Genomic DNA, 18,445 nt, shown 5'->3' with positions numbered 1-18,445 from the left:
TAGTTCAATTAGGCAAATCTGGATGGAGGTCACTGAACTTAGTTCACAAAGGCTGCCAAAATCCACACTGCTCCTTTTAAAAAATGCACGGCAGGTTCGGGCACGAAGTCAGACCCCAGGTTTCTCAAGCTAACGCTGCATTACCTCCCTCTCCAGCTCTAGATAACCGCCAGGGCTCTCTCTGGTAGAACAGTTAAGACAGGTGAACAGAAATCTTTGGGACTGTCTGCCATTCCCATAATCCTTTTGTTTAGTCCACAACTTAAAAATAAAAGGCCATAAACTGAAGGTTTAAGTTGCTTAAATCCCTGAAATAGAAGAGCAATTTATTTTTAGTATAGGATATTAACAATGGTTGTCTCATTATTCTAACATCCATCTTCAAACTCACCTGCTCAAAAAGTAATAAGGCCATATATTTTCTAACTCCAACTAACCATTAAAAAAGGATGTACAACAAAAAAAGCTATGTGTTATGCATAGAAAAGACCAGGTTAGAAAATGTCAGAGGTATCTAGAAAGGAGGCTTCCTGTGACTGAAATGGTATTTCTTGTCCACTGTGCAGGAATAAACTTCTTCAGGGAGCTGAGTAATGCGGATGGGGAACCTTTGGTATCCAGGTTGGGCAGCCACGTTCTCCCGCGTCATGTTTGTCTGGTCTGACGCAATCAAGCAGAGACAGAGGCCCAGGGTTAGGACTGAGTACACACACACTCAAGGCCTGACCTCGCATGACAGCAGGACGGCTTGGGAAAGTAATCACTTCCTATCAGGTAAAGACTGCTGTGAAGAGCAGGCGAGCTCTACCCCAGGGCCCTTGTCCTGAGACCTCGGAAGAATGGGCGTTACGGGTGAGAGGCCGACACAGCTGGAGTTATGTGACTTACAGGGGGTAACCTGCGAGGGGGGACGCAGAAGCCCCTAACGCCATCCTCAGATAGTGGACGCGACCCCAGCGCTCGGGGCAGCAGGCTGAGGGACTCCCTGACCGCTTCAGGTGAGGCGGGATCTTGACTCATAGGACCCCTAGTAGATGCTCTCTCTACTCTATAAATTATCTAAGTAGAGCATCGATCCACGAGGCTGGGACACTTAGAGCGAGTGGCATAACACGTGGTCTTCGTAGATCTGCTTCTCTCTTGCTGGGAAGATCTTGTGACAAATTGGACAACTGAGACAGACGTGCTGCTGCTCACACATGTCGTCAGCAAAGTCTGATTTGCAGGTGGGGCACTTCTTGACGGAGAACTGGGAGGAAGAACAAAGAGGTCAGAAGCATCATCAGCTGTGTGTGGCCGAGACACGTCCATCTTGCTGTTTTCCACTGTATACTCAGCTCCTAGTATGACTGGGACACGGCAGGCACTCAAGAAACAGTGCATGAACGAACAGATTCACATTTGGAGATACCCACTGGGGCTTCCTCTAGCCCCGCGCTGAAAGGGCCTAACATCGCTGGAGTAGTCAGCACGACTTTCAGGGGTGGGCATGGTGGCGCAGTGGGGTAAGCCGCTGCTTGGGACACCCACGTCCCAGACTGCAGAGCTGGCTGGAGCCCTGGCTGCTTTGCTTCCAATCCAGCTCCCTGTCACTGCACCTGGGAGGCAGTGCATGACGGCTTGAGTCCCTGCTACCCACGTGGGAGATCCAAATGGAGTTCCTGGCTCCTGGCTTCAGCCTGGCCGAGCCCTGGCTATTGTGGCCATTTGGGGAGTGAACCAACAGATGGAAGGTATCTCTCGCTGCTTTGCAAATAAATACATATTTGAAAAACAAAACAACACAACACAGCTTCTAGGCTGGAAGGCCTTGTTTGGCAAGGAGCTCAGTTCACACCACCTCCCTAGATAGGCTACCAGACTCAAGTCACAGCCGTGGATCTTGGGCAGAAAGCCAGGGGACAAACTGTGCCTTCTTCTTCCCACCTCAACCCTGCTTAGCCCTGGGCCCAGGAGACACTGCCCCACTACTTCTGGAGAACGGACCAGCCTCCCTGTGGCTCTCCCATGGACTGGAGCTGGAGGGGAAACATTACTTACCAGGCCAGAGGAGGAACTTTCTTGGATACCTGAGGGTAATAAAAAAGATTTAATTCAATGAAAAAATATCATCCCTCGACTCTCCAGCTGTGTCCTAACGGGTGTCTTCTGTTCCCCTCACTGTTCCCTTTCTCCCCATTGCCTCTGATTCTCTCTCATCCGCCACGAATACATCACTGACCCCTGAGAGAGGGGATCTAAGTCAGCGACAGAGAAATGAGGAAAAATTAATGAAATGGCATTTCCAGTACCACCACAAATAACACACCCGTTTTCAGAATGGGGAGGTAACAATTCCACAAACAAATAGTCTGAGAATAGACTGTAAAGCTGTATCCACATGGGGGCTGGCACTGTGGCATAGCAGGTAAAGGGGCTACTTGCAGCCAACAGCAACCCATATGGGTTCAGTTAGAATCCCAGCTGGTCTACTTCTGATCCAGCTTCCCTGCTAATGCACCTGGGAAAAGCAGTGTAAGACAGCCCAAGTCCTTGGTCCCCTGCATCCATGTGGGAGACCAGGAAGAAGTTCTTGGCTTCAGAATGGCCCAGCTCTGGCTGTTGTGGCCATTTGGGGAGTGAACCAGCAGATGGAAGATCTCTCTCTCTCTGCCTCTGATGCTCTGTGACAACTATGTGTTTCAAATAAATAAATAAATCTTAAAAAAAAAATAAGAAAATAAAGTGCAGAGCTGCAGATGTAACAGGATTTTCCAGCTCTATCTACTGCCATGAGGTTATTAAGTTATTAAGCCTACCTTTATATTTTTTTCAGTCTAGGACTACGCAGTACTGTTCTCATATTATTATACATACTGTTCCCACCCCCACCCCCATGTAAGAGGTTTTGAGTTCTATCCCTGTCATTGCAAGTGTGTTGTAAAGTACTCCACTGCAACACCAGGCACTTTCCTAGACAGCCTCCCAGTTCACAGAAGAAACTGGCTTCCTCAGAGTGAACTTACTGTCCCCAAAGCTATGCTCACCTCTTCCAGGTGGCAGTCACCGCAGGTATGCAGGACCTGGGGCCCTGTCTGTGCCTGCTCAGAATCCCCATTTCTGTCTTGGCCCAAGAATGACCAGGCCTGTCTTTAGCCTGTGCTTGATCGGCAGTGTCCGCTCACAGGCTCCTGTCACCTGGAGACGCTGACTCGGGGCACCAGGTTCCAGGGGATACAGGGCCTCAACCTCAGCAAAGCAAAGACCTTTCAACCCTTTGGAATGGCTGGGTTCATGTGGTCAATGCACTGCACTGACATTTCATGCTCCAAAAGAATTCCCTCTCCTCTGCCACAGTACAGGGCGGGTTCTCCAGAAAGGCAGACAGGTGGTGATTTGGGAAGACAGCTCCTGTGGACACTGGGTTCCTGAGCAGCCCACGAGGCAGCTGGAGGTACCATCAATACTGTGCCACGTGGCTGAAACGTCTCCTTCCAGGTCACCTGCTTCATCAGTCCAACAGCCTGGACTAGGGGCACTGTACTTCCTCTACCAGTTACCCCGTCCTCAGCCAGAAAATGGTAGAGAGGGACCAGCACTGTGGCACAGCAGATAGAGCAGCTGCCTGCAGTGCCAGCATCCCTTATGGGCACCAGGTTCGAGTCCCAGCTACTCCACTTCCAATCCAGCTCCCTGCTAATGGCCTGGGAAAGCAGCAGCAGATGACCCAAATGCTTGGGCCCCTGTACCCACGTGGGAGACCTGAAGAAGCCCTGGGCTCCTGGCTTTAGATCGGCCCAGCTCCAGCTGTTGTGGCCATTTGGGGAGTGAACCAGTGGGTAGAAGATCTCTCTCTCTCTGCAACTCTGCCTTTCAAATAAATAAACAAACAATTTTTTTTTGACAGGCAGAGTGGACAGTGAGAGAGAGAGAGAGAGAGAGAGAAAGGTCTTCCTTTTGCCGTTGGTTCACCCTCTAATGGCTGCCACAGCTGGCGCGCTGCAGCCGGCGCACAGTGCTGATCTGAAGGCAGGAGCCAGGTGCTTCTCCTGGTCTCCCATGGGGTGCAGGGCCCAAGCACTTGGGCCATCCTCCACTGCCCTCCTGGGCCACAGCAGAGAGCTGGCCTGGAAGAGGGGCAACTGGGACAGAATCCGGCGCCCCGACCGGGACTAGAACCCGGTGTGCCGGCGCCGCTAGGTGGAGGATTAGCCTAGTGAGCTGTGGCGCCGGCCCCCCCCCCCTTTTTTTTTTTTTTAAAGAAAGTGGTAGGGAGGGACTCGCTCTGATTTCTGTCGAGGTCACTGTGTTGGAAGAGGGCAAAAGCACTTAAAACTTTTTTAAAAAGTAAACCTTTTCTCCTGTCTACTGTAAAGATCAGGTTGTGCCTCTTAAGATAATACAAGTGTCCAAAAAAGCAAATGAGGTCTGCTATCACTTTTGGGGACAACAGAGAAAAGCTCCATGTTTGAAAAGGACAGTGTTGCCCCAAGTCCCACCCCTACTTCTTGCCCCGCCACCCAAGAGTTCCGGAGGAGCACGCTCTGGCTCCCCCCAGTCACGCCATCAGGGAGGCCGCTGCAATGGGCAGTGTGCGGGCAGTGTGCGGGCAGCGCGATCTGCGCTCATGCTTCCGCTGCGCCGCCTTAACGAGCTCTCGCAGCTTTGGGTGTGTATATCTCCTACATAAAGACATTCGTCTGATTTACACATTCAGAATGTAGCCATGGGACTCAATTTGTGTCTGCTGCCTCTAGGCGCATGACCTGATTTGTGGTTTCTGGATTTAGATTTATTTCTCAATTAAGACTTCTTGCCCGGCAATCTTTCTATTGGGGCCTCAGCTTCTGCCCAGCAAGTCTTAACAATGAGACTGGTCTTAATTAGCATCTCAGACAAACAAATAAAACAAACAGCAACAAAAAGAAGTGGGGAAGCCGGATGCAGGCAGGGAGGGGCCGGCCAGCTGGAATGGCAAAGTTGTCTTACCAGAATATGGGTTTCCATAGACCAGTCCTGGGTTTTGTCCTGCACCTCCGTGATTTGAAGTCGGCATTGGGTACGGCAAAGAGTCAACATCCAGACCCATGTAGCTCAGCAATCTGCTATTATCCTTCTTCAAGAGCTAAGGAGAGAGTTTACAGGCATTGAGAGACAAGGAATGGCCAACAGCAGCCTGGCTAGAGATGCCCAGTACCTACAGGTCTCCACTCACAACACCGCACTGGAGAAGCCCGAGAAATGCTCATCTACAACTCGTCGAGCGGGAAAGCGGAAGCCTGGATCCTGCAGCGAGCTGAGGACTTTATCTCTGACCCGAAGTGCACTTCGGGGATTTGGTTACATTCACTCACAGGGACTGCACATCTCTGAATACTCATCGTGGAAGGATGGTACAAAAGCAGCGTGGACACGTGAGGCTGGCAGGGGCTTTAGTCAAAGTGCTGCGATGTTGAGAGGAGAACGATTCTTTCGGTTTGCTGCCTTGGGCAGTTTCCTAGCACCATGTAAATACGCATCTGATGTAATTCTCCATTCTTCACGTGTTGTCAATTAAATGGAGATACCCACAGAGAGCGTGGGAGGAAGGGAGGAAGGGAGGGAGGTGGGCACACAGCCCTGAGAAGGACAAGCAGTGAGAAAGGAGAGAAAGATACACGTGGTGCAGGCATGGAACATTCCTAGAAAAAGGGCATTTGGACATCTCCCCTCAGCCTTCTAGGCGGGCTTTACTGTGGGTCTTAACAAAGCCTCCAAGCACCACGTTGTTGCAGATTCTGTGTGGCCCCCTGGAGACTGGGACTTCAAAGGCAAGGTCCACAGATCCCAGTCAAGAGTGTGAATGACAAGGGCAGCACAGAGCCCAGGACAGGGGCGTGAGATCAGCACGAAGAGCTCACCCAGGGGAAGCTGGTGTCTGGTGGGTATGGGTTTCAGTGTCGCGAGGTGAAGTTCTGGGGAGCTGTCGCACAACAGTGACGGTGTGCTGGAAAGCTATTAAGATGGCATGTTTCCTCTTAGGTCAGGCATGTTTTTAAAGAGACAATTGAAAAGAGAAGAGTAGAAATGGTCCCTTGGAGGCACTGTGCAGGAGGCTTAGAGTGCGGAGGGGAGAACTGCTGGAAGCGCAAAGGCAGGGGGAGCAGCCAGAAGACATGGACACCTGTCTGCTTTTTTTCATGGAGAACAACTTCAGGTGTGACCACCTGATTTGCTTCCATCCCCCTCAATCGATCAATCAGCCAATCAATCATCCATCGATCAATCAGCCAATCAATCATCCGTGAAAACCAGCTTGTTGTTTAACATATAGCAGATACTCCGTATCAGCTGGGCGCAAGAATGAAGTGATTAGTGAACGCCCAGCATTAATTAGGGGTCTGCATGGGCCCCAGCAGTGGTACAGAGCACTTCTGCGCCTGGTGTTGACAGCAGGGAAAAAGGAACAAGTTGTGCTGAGGGAGAGGGGTCCCCGCTAGCATGAAAGCCTCTCAGGGTATCACCCTCCCCCGCAAACACTATGCTTTTAGCAGCTGTGCAGCCAAAAGCGAAAGTCCAGGCTCACCAAGGCCGCTCCCCTCCAGGTGACACTGCCATGCAAAACAAGGTTCGGTTGCAGAACAAAGAGGGTTTGTGGTGGATCAGGAAGCCAGGTTCCACGTACTCCCGTCCAGCACAGGCCCCTTCGTTCAGGGTTCTGCAGCTACAGCTTTGGACCAGCTGCTCCCTTCCCCTAGACCCCTGGGCTTTCACCCTCCTTCACGTCCCTACCTCATTTTCTCTTTCCAGGTTCTCCTTCTCTCTCAGCAGAGCCTCGAGCATAATCTTGTTATCACTCAGTCTTCTTGAGAGGTCAAAGTTCTCTTCCTGTCAACAAACAAAACTAGGATTAGGATCCCCTGAGAGACTGCAGAGGCACTGGCCTCCCGGAGGGGTGGGGCCGAGGTGGGAGAAGGGACCCAGGGAGGAGGGAGTGGTACCAAGGACAGGAAACCAACTCCCAGAAAAGTGACTTAATAAAAGGCCCACAGGCATCAGGAGAGGGAGTGTGAGGGGTCAGAAAGAGTAAGCGTGGGGAAAACCTCAGGACTGAACTACCACCACGGGAGAGTGCAGCCTCGTTCAACGTCACTCAAACCTGAGGACAAGCATCTGTGCGTTGAGTAAACACCTCACCCAGCAAGCTTGAAGCCCAGAGGCTTAGCCTCCCAGAAGGAAGGGTTGGCCTGACCAGTGCCATGTTACCTCCGGAGTGTCCCGTCTCCTACCTGCGGACACACACATGCGCATACCTCACACACACACTTAAGCTAATCCTGCTAGTTGTGGTTTTGTTCCAAGATTTTTATTTGAATGCTGGTGCCCAAACTGCTGTGCGCTTGTAGCCGACCCTGAGGCAGTAACGTGAGGGGGCTACCCGGTGGCGGCACTGACTGCAGGCTCCTTGCTCCCCAGCCCCACTGGCGCCTGCTGGCTCTTCCGGTCCTGCTTCACTTCCTCAAAAGGTAGAAATAAGAGAGGACTAGCTGAGTCTACGCAGAATCCTGCTCAACGCTTACCAAATCCTGCCCTGACCCGTGCTTCAGCCGGGGCTGGTGTTCCAGGGGCGGCCCCCCGAGGTGGCTTCTGCCCTCCTCCTCTGAAGGGGACATACATCCTTGCAGCTTGCTCTGAGATCCACAAACCTCCGCGCCCCTTGCGGCCCTGGGCCCCTTCACCCCTGTTCACCTACCAGTGCGGCAGCCCTGAGTTGCCTGATCTGTTTGTGGAGTCGTTGGCACTCTTTGTACTTCTCTAAGAAACAGGCTTTCCCGGCCTCTACCTTTGCCTTTAGGCGTTCCACCTCTTGCACTAACTGCTCCTCCACTGTTGTTTTCTTGTTCCTAGGCTCCTGAAGCATAAGATACAGTCCTCATAGTCAGGCTTTTTGGATGCACGAGGAATACAGAATTGTTATCAGACGGATGGCGAGTCCCCTGGGTCTTGACAAATGCTTCATGGAAACCAAAGAAACCCATACCTGTCACAAGGACATTCGAACCCTTGAAGGACCCTGCATTATTTAAAACTAGCGTACTGGCTACATCAGAGGTCACAAACTCCAACGTGCCTGTAGGGATCAGGCAGGTAACTGGAAGGAGGAGTTATTACGATAATAGCGAAGACTGTGGTCAGGTGGAGAGCACAGGACCCATGTTAGGGGTGCAGAGGCGGTGCCAGTAGGTTAAGCCTCTGCCTGTGGCGCCAGAATCCTATGTGGGCACCGGTTTGAGTCCTGGCTGCTTCCAATCCAGCTCCCTTCTGATGGCCTGGGAAAGCCCTGGAAGAATGTCCAAGTGCTTGTGCCCCTGCATCCACGTAGGAGACCTGGAAGAAGTTCCTGACTGCTGGCTTTGGATCGGCCCAGCTCCAGCCATTGTGGCCATTTGGGGCGTGAACCAGCAGATGGAAGACCTCTCTGTCTGTCTCTCCCTCTCTCTATCTGTTAACTCTGCCTCTCAAGTAAATAAATAAATCTTAAAAAAAAAAAGGGGGGTGCAGGGGCTCTAGACACTGCTGCTGTGGCCCACATGGGCTCAGTGTTGCCAGATCCTCTGGTTTTTCAGAAGCTGGAAATCCACATTTCTCATGGATTCGCAAGTTCTGTTCTACTCTAGTGTGCTAAAACATACACTACCTTACATATGGTAGGCACTCAGTAACTGACTGAAGATGGCTGAGTGACTGAATGGGGCGTATATAAATGTGAGCTCCAACCCCAACAGATGCACCCACAGACATCAGGATTTCTCCTGCCCTGACATCAGTTCAGAGAATGGACCTCCCAGGTGCCTGTCCGTACCATGAGGCCTTTTTTCTGATAATACACTACAGGAAATTATAAGTCAGTTAGGCTTTCATTTCTATATTACTGTAACTCAGAATAACTTATAATGATAATGGCTAATGTGTTAACTAACAAATGTTGCTTTGAGTGTTGTGATTTGCTGTTGTAGAGCTCTTTATAACCATTAATCCACCTGTCCTATACTAACTGTAAGGAGAGGCTAGGGGTTATTCCACGTGACTCCTAGTCCAAGACTCTACTTACTGTAACTGTCACGGTATTTAACTTTCATCATCGCTTTACCACTCCTAGAAAGGCCCACCTCTCCTAGTAGCTCACAGATGGCAGATGCTCTGTCCTTTTGGGTAGAAAGCAAAACATCCAAGAGTGAACGCTACTCTAATCTGTCTTATTTACCCTTTCCAGCTCCTGCAAATGGACCCTCCTGTCTTCCTGTCTTTAGAGCCCCTCCCACATAGCCATCCAAAGACAGACATGCCGTTAACTCCTCTTGCTTCTTTGCTGCTTGGGATTCTTTCTCCTTCATCTCCTCCACAGTGTGCTTGAGCCTCTTCTGCTGCTCCCTCTGTAGAAAAACAGATTTCAGAATCACTGCGGGGAGGATGCACGCATGCACGGGAAAGGGCCTGCTGGACTGAGAGGCAAGCAGGCACACAGGAGGGGCGAGTCTCCTGTTTGTTTCTGAGGAAAGCCCTGAGAGGCCTCGTTTCAGCTGGCTTCCTCTGAGACCTTCCTAGGGGCCAGCGATACCGGGTATGTGACAAAGACAAGAACCACGACTATTTGCAATGCCTACGAGTCTTGCTGTCTTCCATTACTCTACCTGTTCAGTTAAACTGAGGAAGAGTTGGCCATTTTCCTTTTTCATCTGTTCCAACAGCTCTGTCTTGTCTTGATCTCCCTGAACAAGCTTCTCCATTTCTTTCTCTTGAGTTGACAGCTGGACCTAAAGGAAAACCAGTGAATGCAACCAAGATATAAAGGAGGAAAACTCACCAGGAATGACACTGAAATTCAGAGAACAGAAACAGAAAGTTATGTGCTTCCCTTGCTCCACCCACTGCCAAGTATTCCTTAGAAACCCTTAACCTTTTTTTTTTTTTTTACAGGCAGAGTTAGTGTGAGAGAGAGAGACAGAGAAAGGTCTTCCTTCCGTTGGTTCACCCCCCAAATGGCCACCATGTCCAGCGTGCCACACCAATCCGAAGCCAGGAGCTTCCTCCCGGTTTCCCATGTGAGTGAAGGGCCCAAGGACCTGGGCCATCCTCCACTGCCTTCCTGGGCCACAGCAGAGAGCTGGACTGGAAGAGGAGCAACCGGACCAGAACCGGTGTCCCAACCAGGACTAGAAACCGGTGTGCCGGCGCTGCAGGTGGAAGATTAGCCTAGTGAGCCGTGGCACCCGCCCAGCCTTCACCTTCTCAGCTCCACTTTATACCCTAGGGCTCAACTCAGCTAAATGGACAAACTACTCTTTAAAGCCTTTTTTTTTTTATCTCTTTAATTTTTATTTCTTTATTAATTTGAAAGGCAGAGTGGCAGAGAGAGAGACAGACAGAGGCAGAGAGATGAAAATTTTCCACCTGTGAGTCCACTCCCCAAATGCCCACAACGGCTAGCAAAGACCCCCTTTTTTAAAGGTACAGTTTTCTAAAAATGAGAGCAGTTCTGGGATTATCTGCTTTACATTCTAGGCTTTTGAGGAAGATTTTGTTTGAAAAGATTTTGTAGCTGTAAGAGAAAGGTGTAAAAACCATTGGTATAGATGACGGTCATCAACCTTAAGAGTTCATGATAAACACAGACTGAACAAATTATTCAGTCTTGAAGACTGCAACTATTAAACAAAACACAGCGCTGGGCACAGGTGCTTGGCCTAGTGATTAAGATACCTGGATCCGATGGCTGGCTCCTGACTCCAGCTTCCTGCTGATGCAGACCCTGGGAGACAACTGGGATGGGTGAGGTGATTGGGTTCCTGCCCCACCCATGTAGGAGACCCGAGGTCCCAGCCTCAGTCAGGTGTTGTGGGCATTTGGGAGCTGAATCAGCAGATGGGAGTTCTTTCTCTTTTCTCTCAAATAAGTTAAAAAGAAATAAAAACAGGAGAGGGAGGGATGTTCTCCAGAATGGAAGGCACATAACCTGTACGGGATGCCATAGGCACTCACCACAGTGATGCACCCTGGGGCAGAGGCGTGACGTCACCCACCTGAAGCTGATCCACTCTGATGCCCATCTTCTCATTCTCTGAGGACATCTTCTCATTGTGCTCTTTCAGTCTGCGGAGATGGGGAAGGCTGTGGTCAGCACCCCCGGCCTTAAACGACTGACGGCCGGCTTGGCCCTAATCCTGCAGTTATTTTAAAATCTACGAGTCTCCACTGCAGTCCTGTTTTAACTTTCTGACCCCCAAAAACTGATACTTGGATTCAGATAATTTCTTCTGGCTGTTCTGATACCAGTTCTCTAACCTGTAATTAAAGAGCCCATGATTCAAAGGGGGAAGAATCATAGCTACCACTGTAGTGATGGGAAGAGGGCTTTCTAACAAACTCCAGAAATCTAGTCTGACCGTCCCCGAGGTCCTCCCACCCAGGAATGATGGGACACTCACTGCAGCAGCTCTGTCTCCCAACGGTCCTTCTGCTCTTTGGCTTCCTGTTCCAACTTCTTATTGATGCTCTGTAGGGTTTCCAGTTCTTCCTGTAGATCGGGACATCACCAATGCGATGGACCATTTGTAAGATCACTGTTAGCATCTTAGGTAGCCAAAAATATTTACTGTGCACTTACTGTATATCAGACATAGCACACACAGCAGTGAATGAAATATCCAAGTAAAGGAATTCCCATATTAAAATTTTTTTTTTTTTTTTTTTTTTTTTTTTTTTTTTTACAGGCAGAGTGGATAGTGAGAGAGAGAGAGACAGAGAGAAAGGTCTTCCTTTGCCGTTGGTTCACCCTTCAATGGCCGCTGCGGCCAGCGCACTGCGGCCAGCGCACCAAGCTGATCCGAAGGCAGGAGCCAGGTGCTTCTCCTGGTCTCCCATGGGGTGCAGGGCCCAAGCACCTGGGCCATCCTCCACTGCCTTCCCAGGCCAGAGCAGAGAGCTGGCCTGGAAGAGGGGCAACCGGGAAAGAATGTGGCACCCCGACCGGGACTAGAACCCGGTGTGCCGGCGCCGCTAGGTGGAGGATTAGCCTATTGAGCCGCGGCGCCGGCCCAAAATGTTTTAAATATATTCTTCTCATATGAAAAATTATCTACCCTAATTTCTTTTCTACTGGAGCTTGTATGTGTCCACTAATTCACCAAACAAGTATTTCTTGAGTGCCAGTTACACCCTAGACACGGTTCTCTGGCACGAGAAACAAAGCTGCTTTTTGCCTGGAGAAGTGCTGTCTAATCAATTAAGAACCACATATGTAATCTAAAAATTTTAGTTTAAAAAACTGAAAAGAGGGGCCGGTGCTGAGGCATAGTGGGTAAGGCTGCTGTCTGTAGTGCCAGCATCCCATATGGGCACCAGTTCAAGACCGGGTTGCTCCACTTCCAATCCAGCTCTCTGTTATGGTTCGTGAAAGCAGTAGAAGATGGCCCAGAAGAAGCTCCAGGCTCCTGGCTTCGGATAGGCCTGGCTCTGGCCATTGTGGCCATTTGGGGAGTGAACCAGCAGGTGGAAGACCTCTCTCTCTCTCTGCCTCTGTAACTTTGCCTTTCAACTAAATATTAAAAAAAAAAAACTGAAAAGAAACAGATGAAATTAATTTTAACAGTACAAGCCAATATGGCTAAATAGTATAACCTAGTGTAGCTAAAATATCATTTCAACATGTAAACAATAAAGAGGAAATATTTTACTTTTTTATGCAAAATCTCTGAATTACAGTTTATATTTTCTGAACACAACACATCTCCATACAGTCACATTTCTAGTGTCCGTGTGGCCAGTGGCTACCATGTTGGTCATTACATTTCTTTCCTAATTCCAATCTGCAGTGAGGTGACTTGTACATCAATATCGCCTCCCTGCTCTAAGCTGCAGGCCTCTCTCTCCGACTTCTCGCTTACAGACTTCAGAGAAGGCTCTTCCCTTCAGCCGAGCTCCCAGTATCATCAGCTCTCATTCATCACCTGCTAATCTGGAGGAAGATTCCAATCAGGAGTAGCAGAGTTTGGAAAATCTGCAACCTAACTTTAATTCTCTTTGCTCTTGATGTTCATCTAGCGACTCAAGGAAAATATGTCAAGCTATAAATAGGCAATGGGAAGAAACAGTGGGTTTCAATCTGGGCTCTATCAACTGGTTATGGAATCCTTTTTCTTAAAAAAAAAAAAAAAAGATTTATTTATTTATTTGAAATTCAGAGTTACACACAGAGAGAAGGAGAGGCAGAGAGAGAGAGAGAGAGAGAGAGAGAGAGGTCTTCTATCCACTGGTTCATTCCCCAAATGGCAGCAACAGCCAGAGATGGGCCGATCCAAAGCCAGGAGCTTCTTCTGGGTCTCCCACACGGTACAGGGGCCCTAGGACTTGAGCCATATTCCACTGCTTTCCCAGGCCATAGCACAGAGCTGGATCAGAAGTGGAGCAGCTGGGACTCAAACCAACGCCCATATGGGATGTTGGCACCGAAGGCAGCGGCTTTACTCACTACACCACAGCGCTGGCCCCTGGTTATGGAATCCTTCTAAACCTCAGATTACTCATCTACAAAACTGAGATAATAAGCCGGCGCCGTGGCTCACTAGGCTAATCCTCTGCCTTGTGGCGCCGGCACACCAGGTTCTAGTCCCGTTCGGGGCGCCGGATTCTGTCCCAGTTGCCCCTCTTCCAGGCCAGCTCTCTGCTGTGGCCCGGGAAGGCAGTGGAGGATGGCCCAAGTGCTTGGGCCCTGCACCCCATGGGAGACCAGGAAAAGCACCTGGCTCCTGGCTCCTGCCATCGGATCAGTGCGGTGCGCCTGCCACAGCACACCAGCCGCGGTGGCCACTGGAGGGTGAACCAACGGCAAAGGAAGACCTTTCTCTCTGTCTCTCTCTCTCACTGTCCACTCTGCCTGTAAAAAATAAAATTAAAAAAATTAAAAAAAAAAAACTGAGATAATAAAGGATTGCCATGAAATTTAAATAAAATAATCCCTATAAAACTTCAAACGTGCCTATAAAGCAATAGTGTAAAGGAGTGAGATCACAGGCAAAACAGAAAATCGTGATGGATAAGTGGCAGCATCCGATTCTGATCTCCATGCTCAAGGTCACTGTTAACCGCAGCCATACCTGCTTCCTCTGTAGCTCGGCCTGCATGTCTGCGTTCTGCGTCTGGAGGCTGACACAGCTGTCCTTCAGCTCCTGGTTTTCTCGGTAAAGCTCCTTATTGTGCTGCTCAATCTCTTCCACCTGGCCCTACAAAAGAACATTCCAGGGAGCGGGTGTTTAGTAGAAAAGACGCCCACACCCCACATTACAGTACCTAGACTCAATGCCCAGCGCTGGTTCCTGATTATTTATTTGGGGGGGGGGGGTGGTGTGTGGTATTGTGGTGTAGTAGGTTAAGTCTGCACCTGGCATCCCATATGGGCACTGGTTAGAGTCCTTGCGATTCTATTTCTAATCCAGCTCCCTTGCCTGGAAACGCAGTGGATGATGGCCCACGTGGGAGACCTGAAAGAAGCTCCGGGCTCCTAGCTTTGGCCCTGCCCAGTCCTGGCCATTCGGCCATTTGGGGAGTGAATCAGCAGATGGAGGCCAGCAGATGGAAGATCTTTCTCTTTTTTTCTCTCTCTCTCTTCTCTATAACTCTGCCTTTTTCAATAAAAAAATAAATCTTTAAAAGATTATTTTGGGGCCAGTATTGTGGCACAGCAAATTAAACTGCTGACTGCAATGCTGACATCCCATATGAGTGCCAGTTCGAATTCCAGCTGCTCTGCTTCTGGTCCAGCTCCATGCTAATGCATCTGGGAAAGTAGTAGTAAAAGATGTCCAAGTGCTTGGGCCCCTACCACCCACATGGGAGACCTGGATGGAGTTCCTGGCTTTGGCCTGACCTAGCCCTGGCTACTGCAGCCATTTGGAAGTAGATGGAAGATCTCTCTCCCTTTCCCTCTGTGGCTCTGCCTTTCAAATAAATAAATAAATAAATACATCTTTGGGGTGGGGAGAAGACTATTTATTTGAAAGGCAGAGTGACGGAGTCGGAGGGAAAAGGCGAGTAGAGATGGCAGGGAAAGACAGAAAGGGAAAGAATGGGGGAAGGGGAGAGAGAGATCTTCCATTTGCTGGTTCACGCCTCAGATGGCTGCAATGGCAGGGGTTGGGCCAGGCTGAAGCCAGGGGACTCCATTCAGGTCTCCCACGTGGGCGGCAGGGGCCCAAGCACTGGGGCCATCACCCACTGCCTTTCCAGGTACATTAGCAAGGGAGGTGGATCGGAAGCAGACAGCCAGGACACAACCTGGAGATCTGATATGGGATCCAGCGTCACAAGCGGCAGCCCCTGTGCGTCTCGCTGACATTCCTGAGTCGCTCCCACGTGGGCTGAGTGGGTGCTGCATACATTCTCCCAGCAGTATCTGCTAGATATGCAACAAGATCTCAATTGAGCCAAATTCCCCTCTCCTATCCCAGAACCGCTATTCTTAAGGAAAACATGAGATAGTTACAGACCTGAGTGGTAACAACCAGGATATCTTCCTCATTTTCTGGACGGAATTGGAAGGGAATACTTGCTCCCCGGACTACGCCATCCTGGTCCACGTAGCAGAACTGGTAATACTCATCATCCTTGGGCAGGTAATAAGCTGGAAACACAACATGACTTTTAATTAAAAAAAGAAAGAAAAAAACCTAAGATCTATTTCAGAAATTTTAAAGCTAGAAATCTTTTTATCTGCCCCAGAAAGCTCAAGCTCCAGGAAATGAACCAGTCTTGGCTACCATCTCCAACACCTTTGATCCAGTAGCTTCTCACCTTTGAACTGGACTTCCTGCTGTTTGGCCGATTCCTTGTTTAGGTCAGTGGGCAAAGTGACCCACATGAAGGTGTAATACTCACGGGTTGTCTTCCACCCCACCTGCAAGGACAAGAGGCTGTCACTCAGCACCCAGAAGGAATGTGTCTTCTTAGAATACACTTAATTTTTATTCACGTATGTTGAAAATGTGATAGAATGAGTTCATTATGACAAGATTCACACACCATGAATCAGATTATGTTTTTTGACTTACGATAATTATATATGAGAAAATGTTGATACAACCAAAGACTGGACACACACACACACACACACACAAGGAAGTGAAAACTGGCTCCTACAGGCCCAGGGCAAGAGCTCCAAAAATTACATCTCTAAGTTGGACACAGAGTTGAGCATGACTGGGGAGAAAGTTCTGGGATTGGGAACCTTGATACCACTATCCTCTTACAGTGGTGTTTTTGGAATTTCTAAGTCAGAAAGCAAGAGGGAAGGAAGGAGAACTCTATCTATGAACTACAATGAATCTCTTCTCTTTGTATTAATATCACATTAACATGACAGTTGATGAGAATTTTGTTGTAATTATCATGTTTTACTATGACCCTGAGAATCTAATGTATTATTTTTATTTTTATTTGACGGGTAGAGTTATAGACAGTGAGAGAGAGATAGAGATAAAGGTCTTCCTTCTGTTGGTTCACTCCCCTAATGGCTGCTATGGCTGGCGCTGCGCCAATCCGAAGCCAGGAGCCAGGTGCTTCCTCCCGGTCTCCTATGTGGGTGCAGGGACCCAAGCACTTGGGCCATCCTCCGCTTCCCTCCTGAGCCACAGCAGAGAGCTGGACTGGAAGAGGAGCAACCGGGACAGAACCGGTGCCCCAACCGGGACTAGAATTTGGGGTGCCGGTGCCACAGGCGGAAGATTAGACAAGTGAGCCCGAGAATCTAATGTATTTTAAAAATTTCTTTAAACAAGCAAAATTTAAAAGAAAAATCAGAGGCGCTGGCATTGTGGCATAGTGGGTGACGCTGCTGCCTGTGACACCGGGCATCCCATATCAGAGAGAATGGCCCAAGTGCCTGGGCCCTTGCACCTATGTGGGAGACCCGGAAGAAGCTCCTGGCTCCTAGCTTCAGCCTGACCCAGTCCTAGCTGTTGCAGCCATATGGGGAAGTGAACCACAGCAGACGGAAGATCTGCCTCTCTTTTTCTCTCTGTATAACTCTGCCTTTCAAATAAATACAATAAATCCTTAAAAAAAAAAAAAAAAGCACACTTCTTTCCAGCCATCCAGCCATCTCCACTAGTTTATCCTCTACTGTGTCCCATTCAGCCTTGTTATATTATAAACCTAGTTGGTTATACTGCTTCCTTTTTTTTTTTTTTCAAAGATTTATTTATTTATTTGAAAGGCAAAGTTAGAGAGAGGCAGAGGCAGAGGCAGAGAGAGAGGTCCTCCATCTGCTGGTTCACTCCCCAAATGGCCACAATGGCTGGAGCTGGGCCAATCCAAAGCCAGGAGCCAGGAGCTTCTTCCAAGTCATGTGGGTACAGGGTTTCCGCTGCTTTCCTAGGCTATAGCAGAGAGCTGGATCAGAAGTGGAGCAGCCAGGACTCAAACCGGCGCCCATATGGGATCCTGGCATTGCAGGTGGTGGCTTTACCCACTACGCCACAGCGCCAGCTCCTCTGCTTCCTTTTTTAAAAAAGGCATGTTTTGGAATAATGTGTGGGGGAGACAGAGGGACAAGGGGGTTCTTAGATTATGAAGTACCAGGTAAGAGAACCCAGGTAGGTTTAGTTTTCTTTTCTTGGTGTTTTCCTTAATACATGCTTAGTGAAGGCTTTTGGTGATAAAGATAACAAAAATGTGGTAGTCATAAAGGCCTACCTTTAATAATACTACTACTAATAAACACACAGCGAACAGGCCTCTGAGCGGGAGGCTGGCTGAGTGGAGAGCGTCCTCTCTAAATGTGAAGGGGGTAAGAGATGGCTCAGGTCTCATCTGGGGGATGAAAGGACACCAGACAATAGGAGAGGAGCCACTGTGTCTTGGAGGGGAGAACACTGCAAACAAGAGGCAAAATTATATTCATTGCCGTATTTTGATGCTGCCTGGGCCCTGTGGGAAGAGAAGGAACTAAAGATAAATTCCATTTTCCTGTGTGAAGGAATCAGAGCAGGGTTGAAAAGGCCACACCAGAAGCTCAGCACAACGTACTAGGGCATGTTTTAGTCTCCTGAGCACACCCCCATTGCTGTACGCCTCCCGGAGCCGCTGCGGCCTCAGTGCTACAGGAAGCAGGCATTTCATGGAGTTGCGTTCACATCCTGCAGTTCCTTAATGCACTGTGATGAAAAAACATCACTGGGAAGACCTAAGGATTACTGCTGCCTTGGAACGAGGCACAGCTTGCACCCCTTGCAATTCTGTCCGTGGCGCCTCTGCGTCAGCAAGTCCAGCCCCTGCCTCTTCTCCCGGCAGTGCCACTGCCCCTCTGAGACCTCTGAACAGGTTATGCCCAGGTCAAGGGGCACACAAACACGGGATTACTCATACACTCAAGGAGGAAACCTGACTCCCACCTGCTTTAGGCTTCATCACCGGTGGCAGCTTTCTCTTTAAAGAG

The 18,445-nt window shown here is 49.4% G+C and overlaps 1 protein-coding gene across 1 annotated transcript in view; it reads right to left on the bottom strand.

The window, feature by feature from the left end:
• Positions 1 to 290: 290 nt before the first annotated feature.
• Positions 291 to 18,445, bottom strand: part of CALCOCO2 (calcium binding and coiled-coil domain 2) — a 35,612-nt gene continuing 17,457 nt past the window's right edge. The window contains exons 3-14 of the mRNA XM_089318113.1: positions 15,805 to 15,907; positions 15,501 to 15,634; positions 14,112 to 14,237; positions 11,445 to 11,533; positions 11,040 to 11,109; positions 9,651 to 9,773; positions 9,306 to 9,392; positions 7,712 to 7,870; positions 6,751 to 6,846; positions 4,969 to 5,104; positions 2,041 to 2,069; positions 291 to 1,249 (exon numbers count right to left, since the gene is read on the bottom strand). Of these exons, the coding sequence (XP_089174239.1) occupies positions 1,094 to 1,249; positions 2,041 to 2,069; positions 4,969 to 5,104; positions 6,751 to 6,846; positions 7,712 to 7,870; positions 9,306 to 9,392; positions 9,651 to 9,773; positions 11,040 to 11,109; positions 11,445 to 11,533; positions 14,112 to 14,237; positions 15,501 to 15,634; positions 15,805 to 15,907 (1,308 nt within the window). The 3' untranslated portion in view covers positions 291 to 1,093. The remainder of the gene's footprint in view (positions 1,250 to 2,040; positions 2,070 to 4,968; positions 5,105 to 6,750; positions 6,847 to 7,711; positions 7,871 to 9,305; positions 9,393 to 9,650; positions 9,774 to 11,039; positions 11,110 to 11,444; positions 11,534 to 14,111; positions 14,238 to 15,500; positions 15,635 to 15,804; positions 15,908 to 18,445) is intronic.

This window comes from Oryctolagus cuniculus, chromosome 17, assembly GCF_051225735.1.
Source record: "Oryctolagus cuniculus isolate XC-2025 breed Fujian yellow rabbit chromosome 17, ASM5122573v1, whole genome shotgun sequence".
In the NCBI taxonomy this organism is placed as follows: domain Eukaryota; kingdom Metazoa; phylum Chordata; class Mammalia; order Lagomorpha; family Leporidae; genus Oryctolagus; species Oryctolagus cuniculus.
Note: the sequence above shows the minus strand (reverse complement) of the source record. Positions and strands in the feature narration are given on the sequence as shown.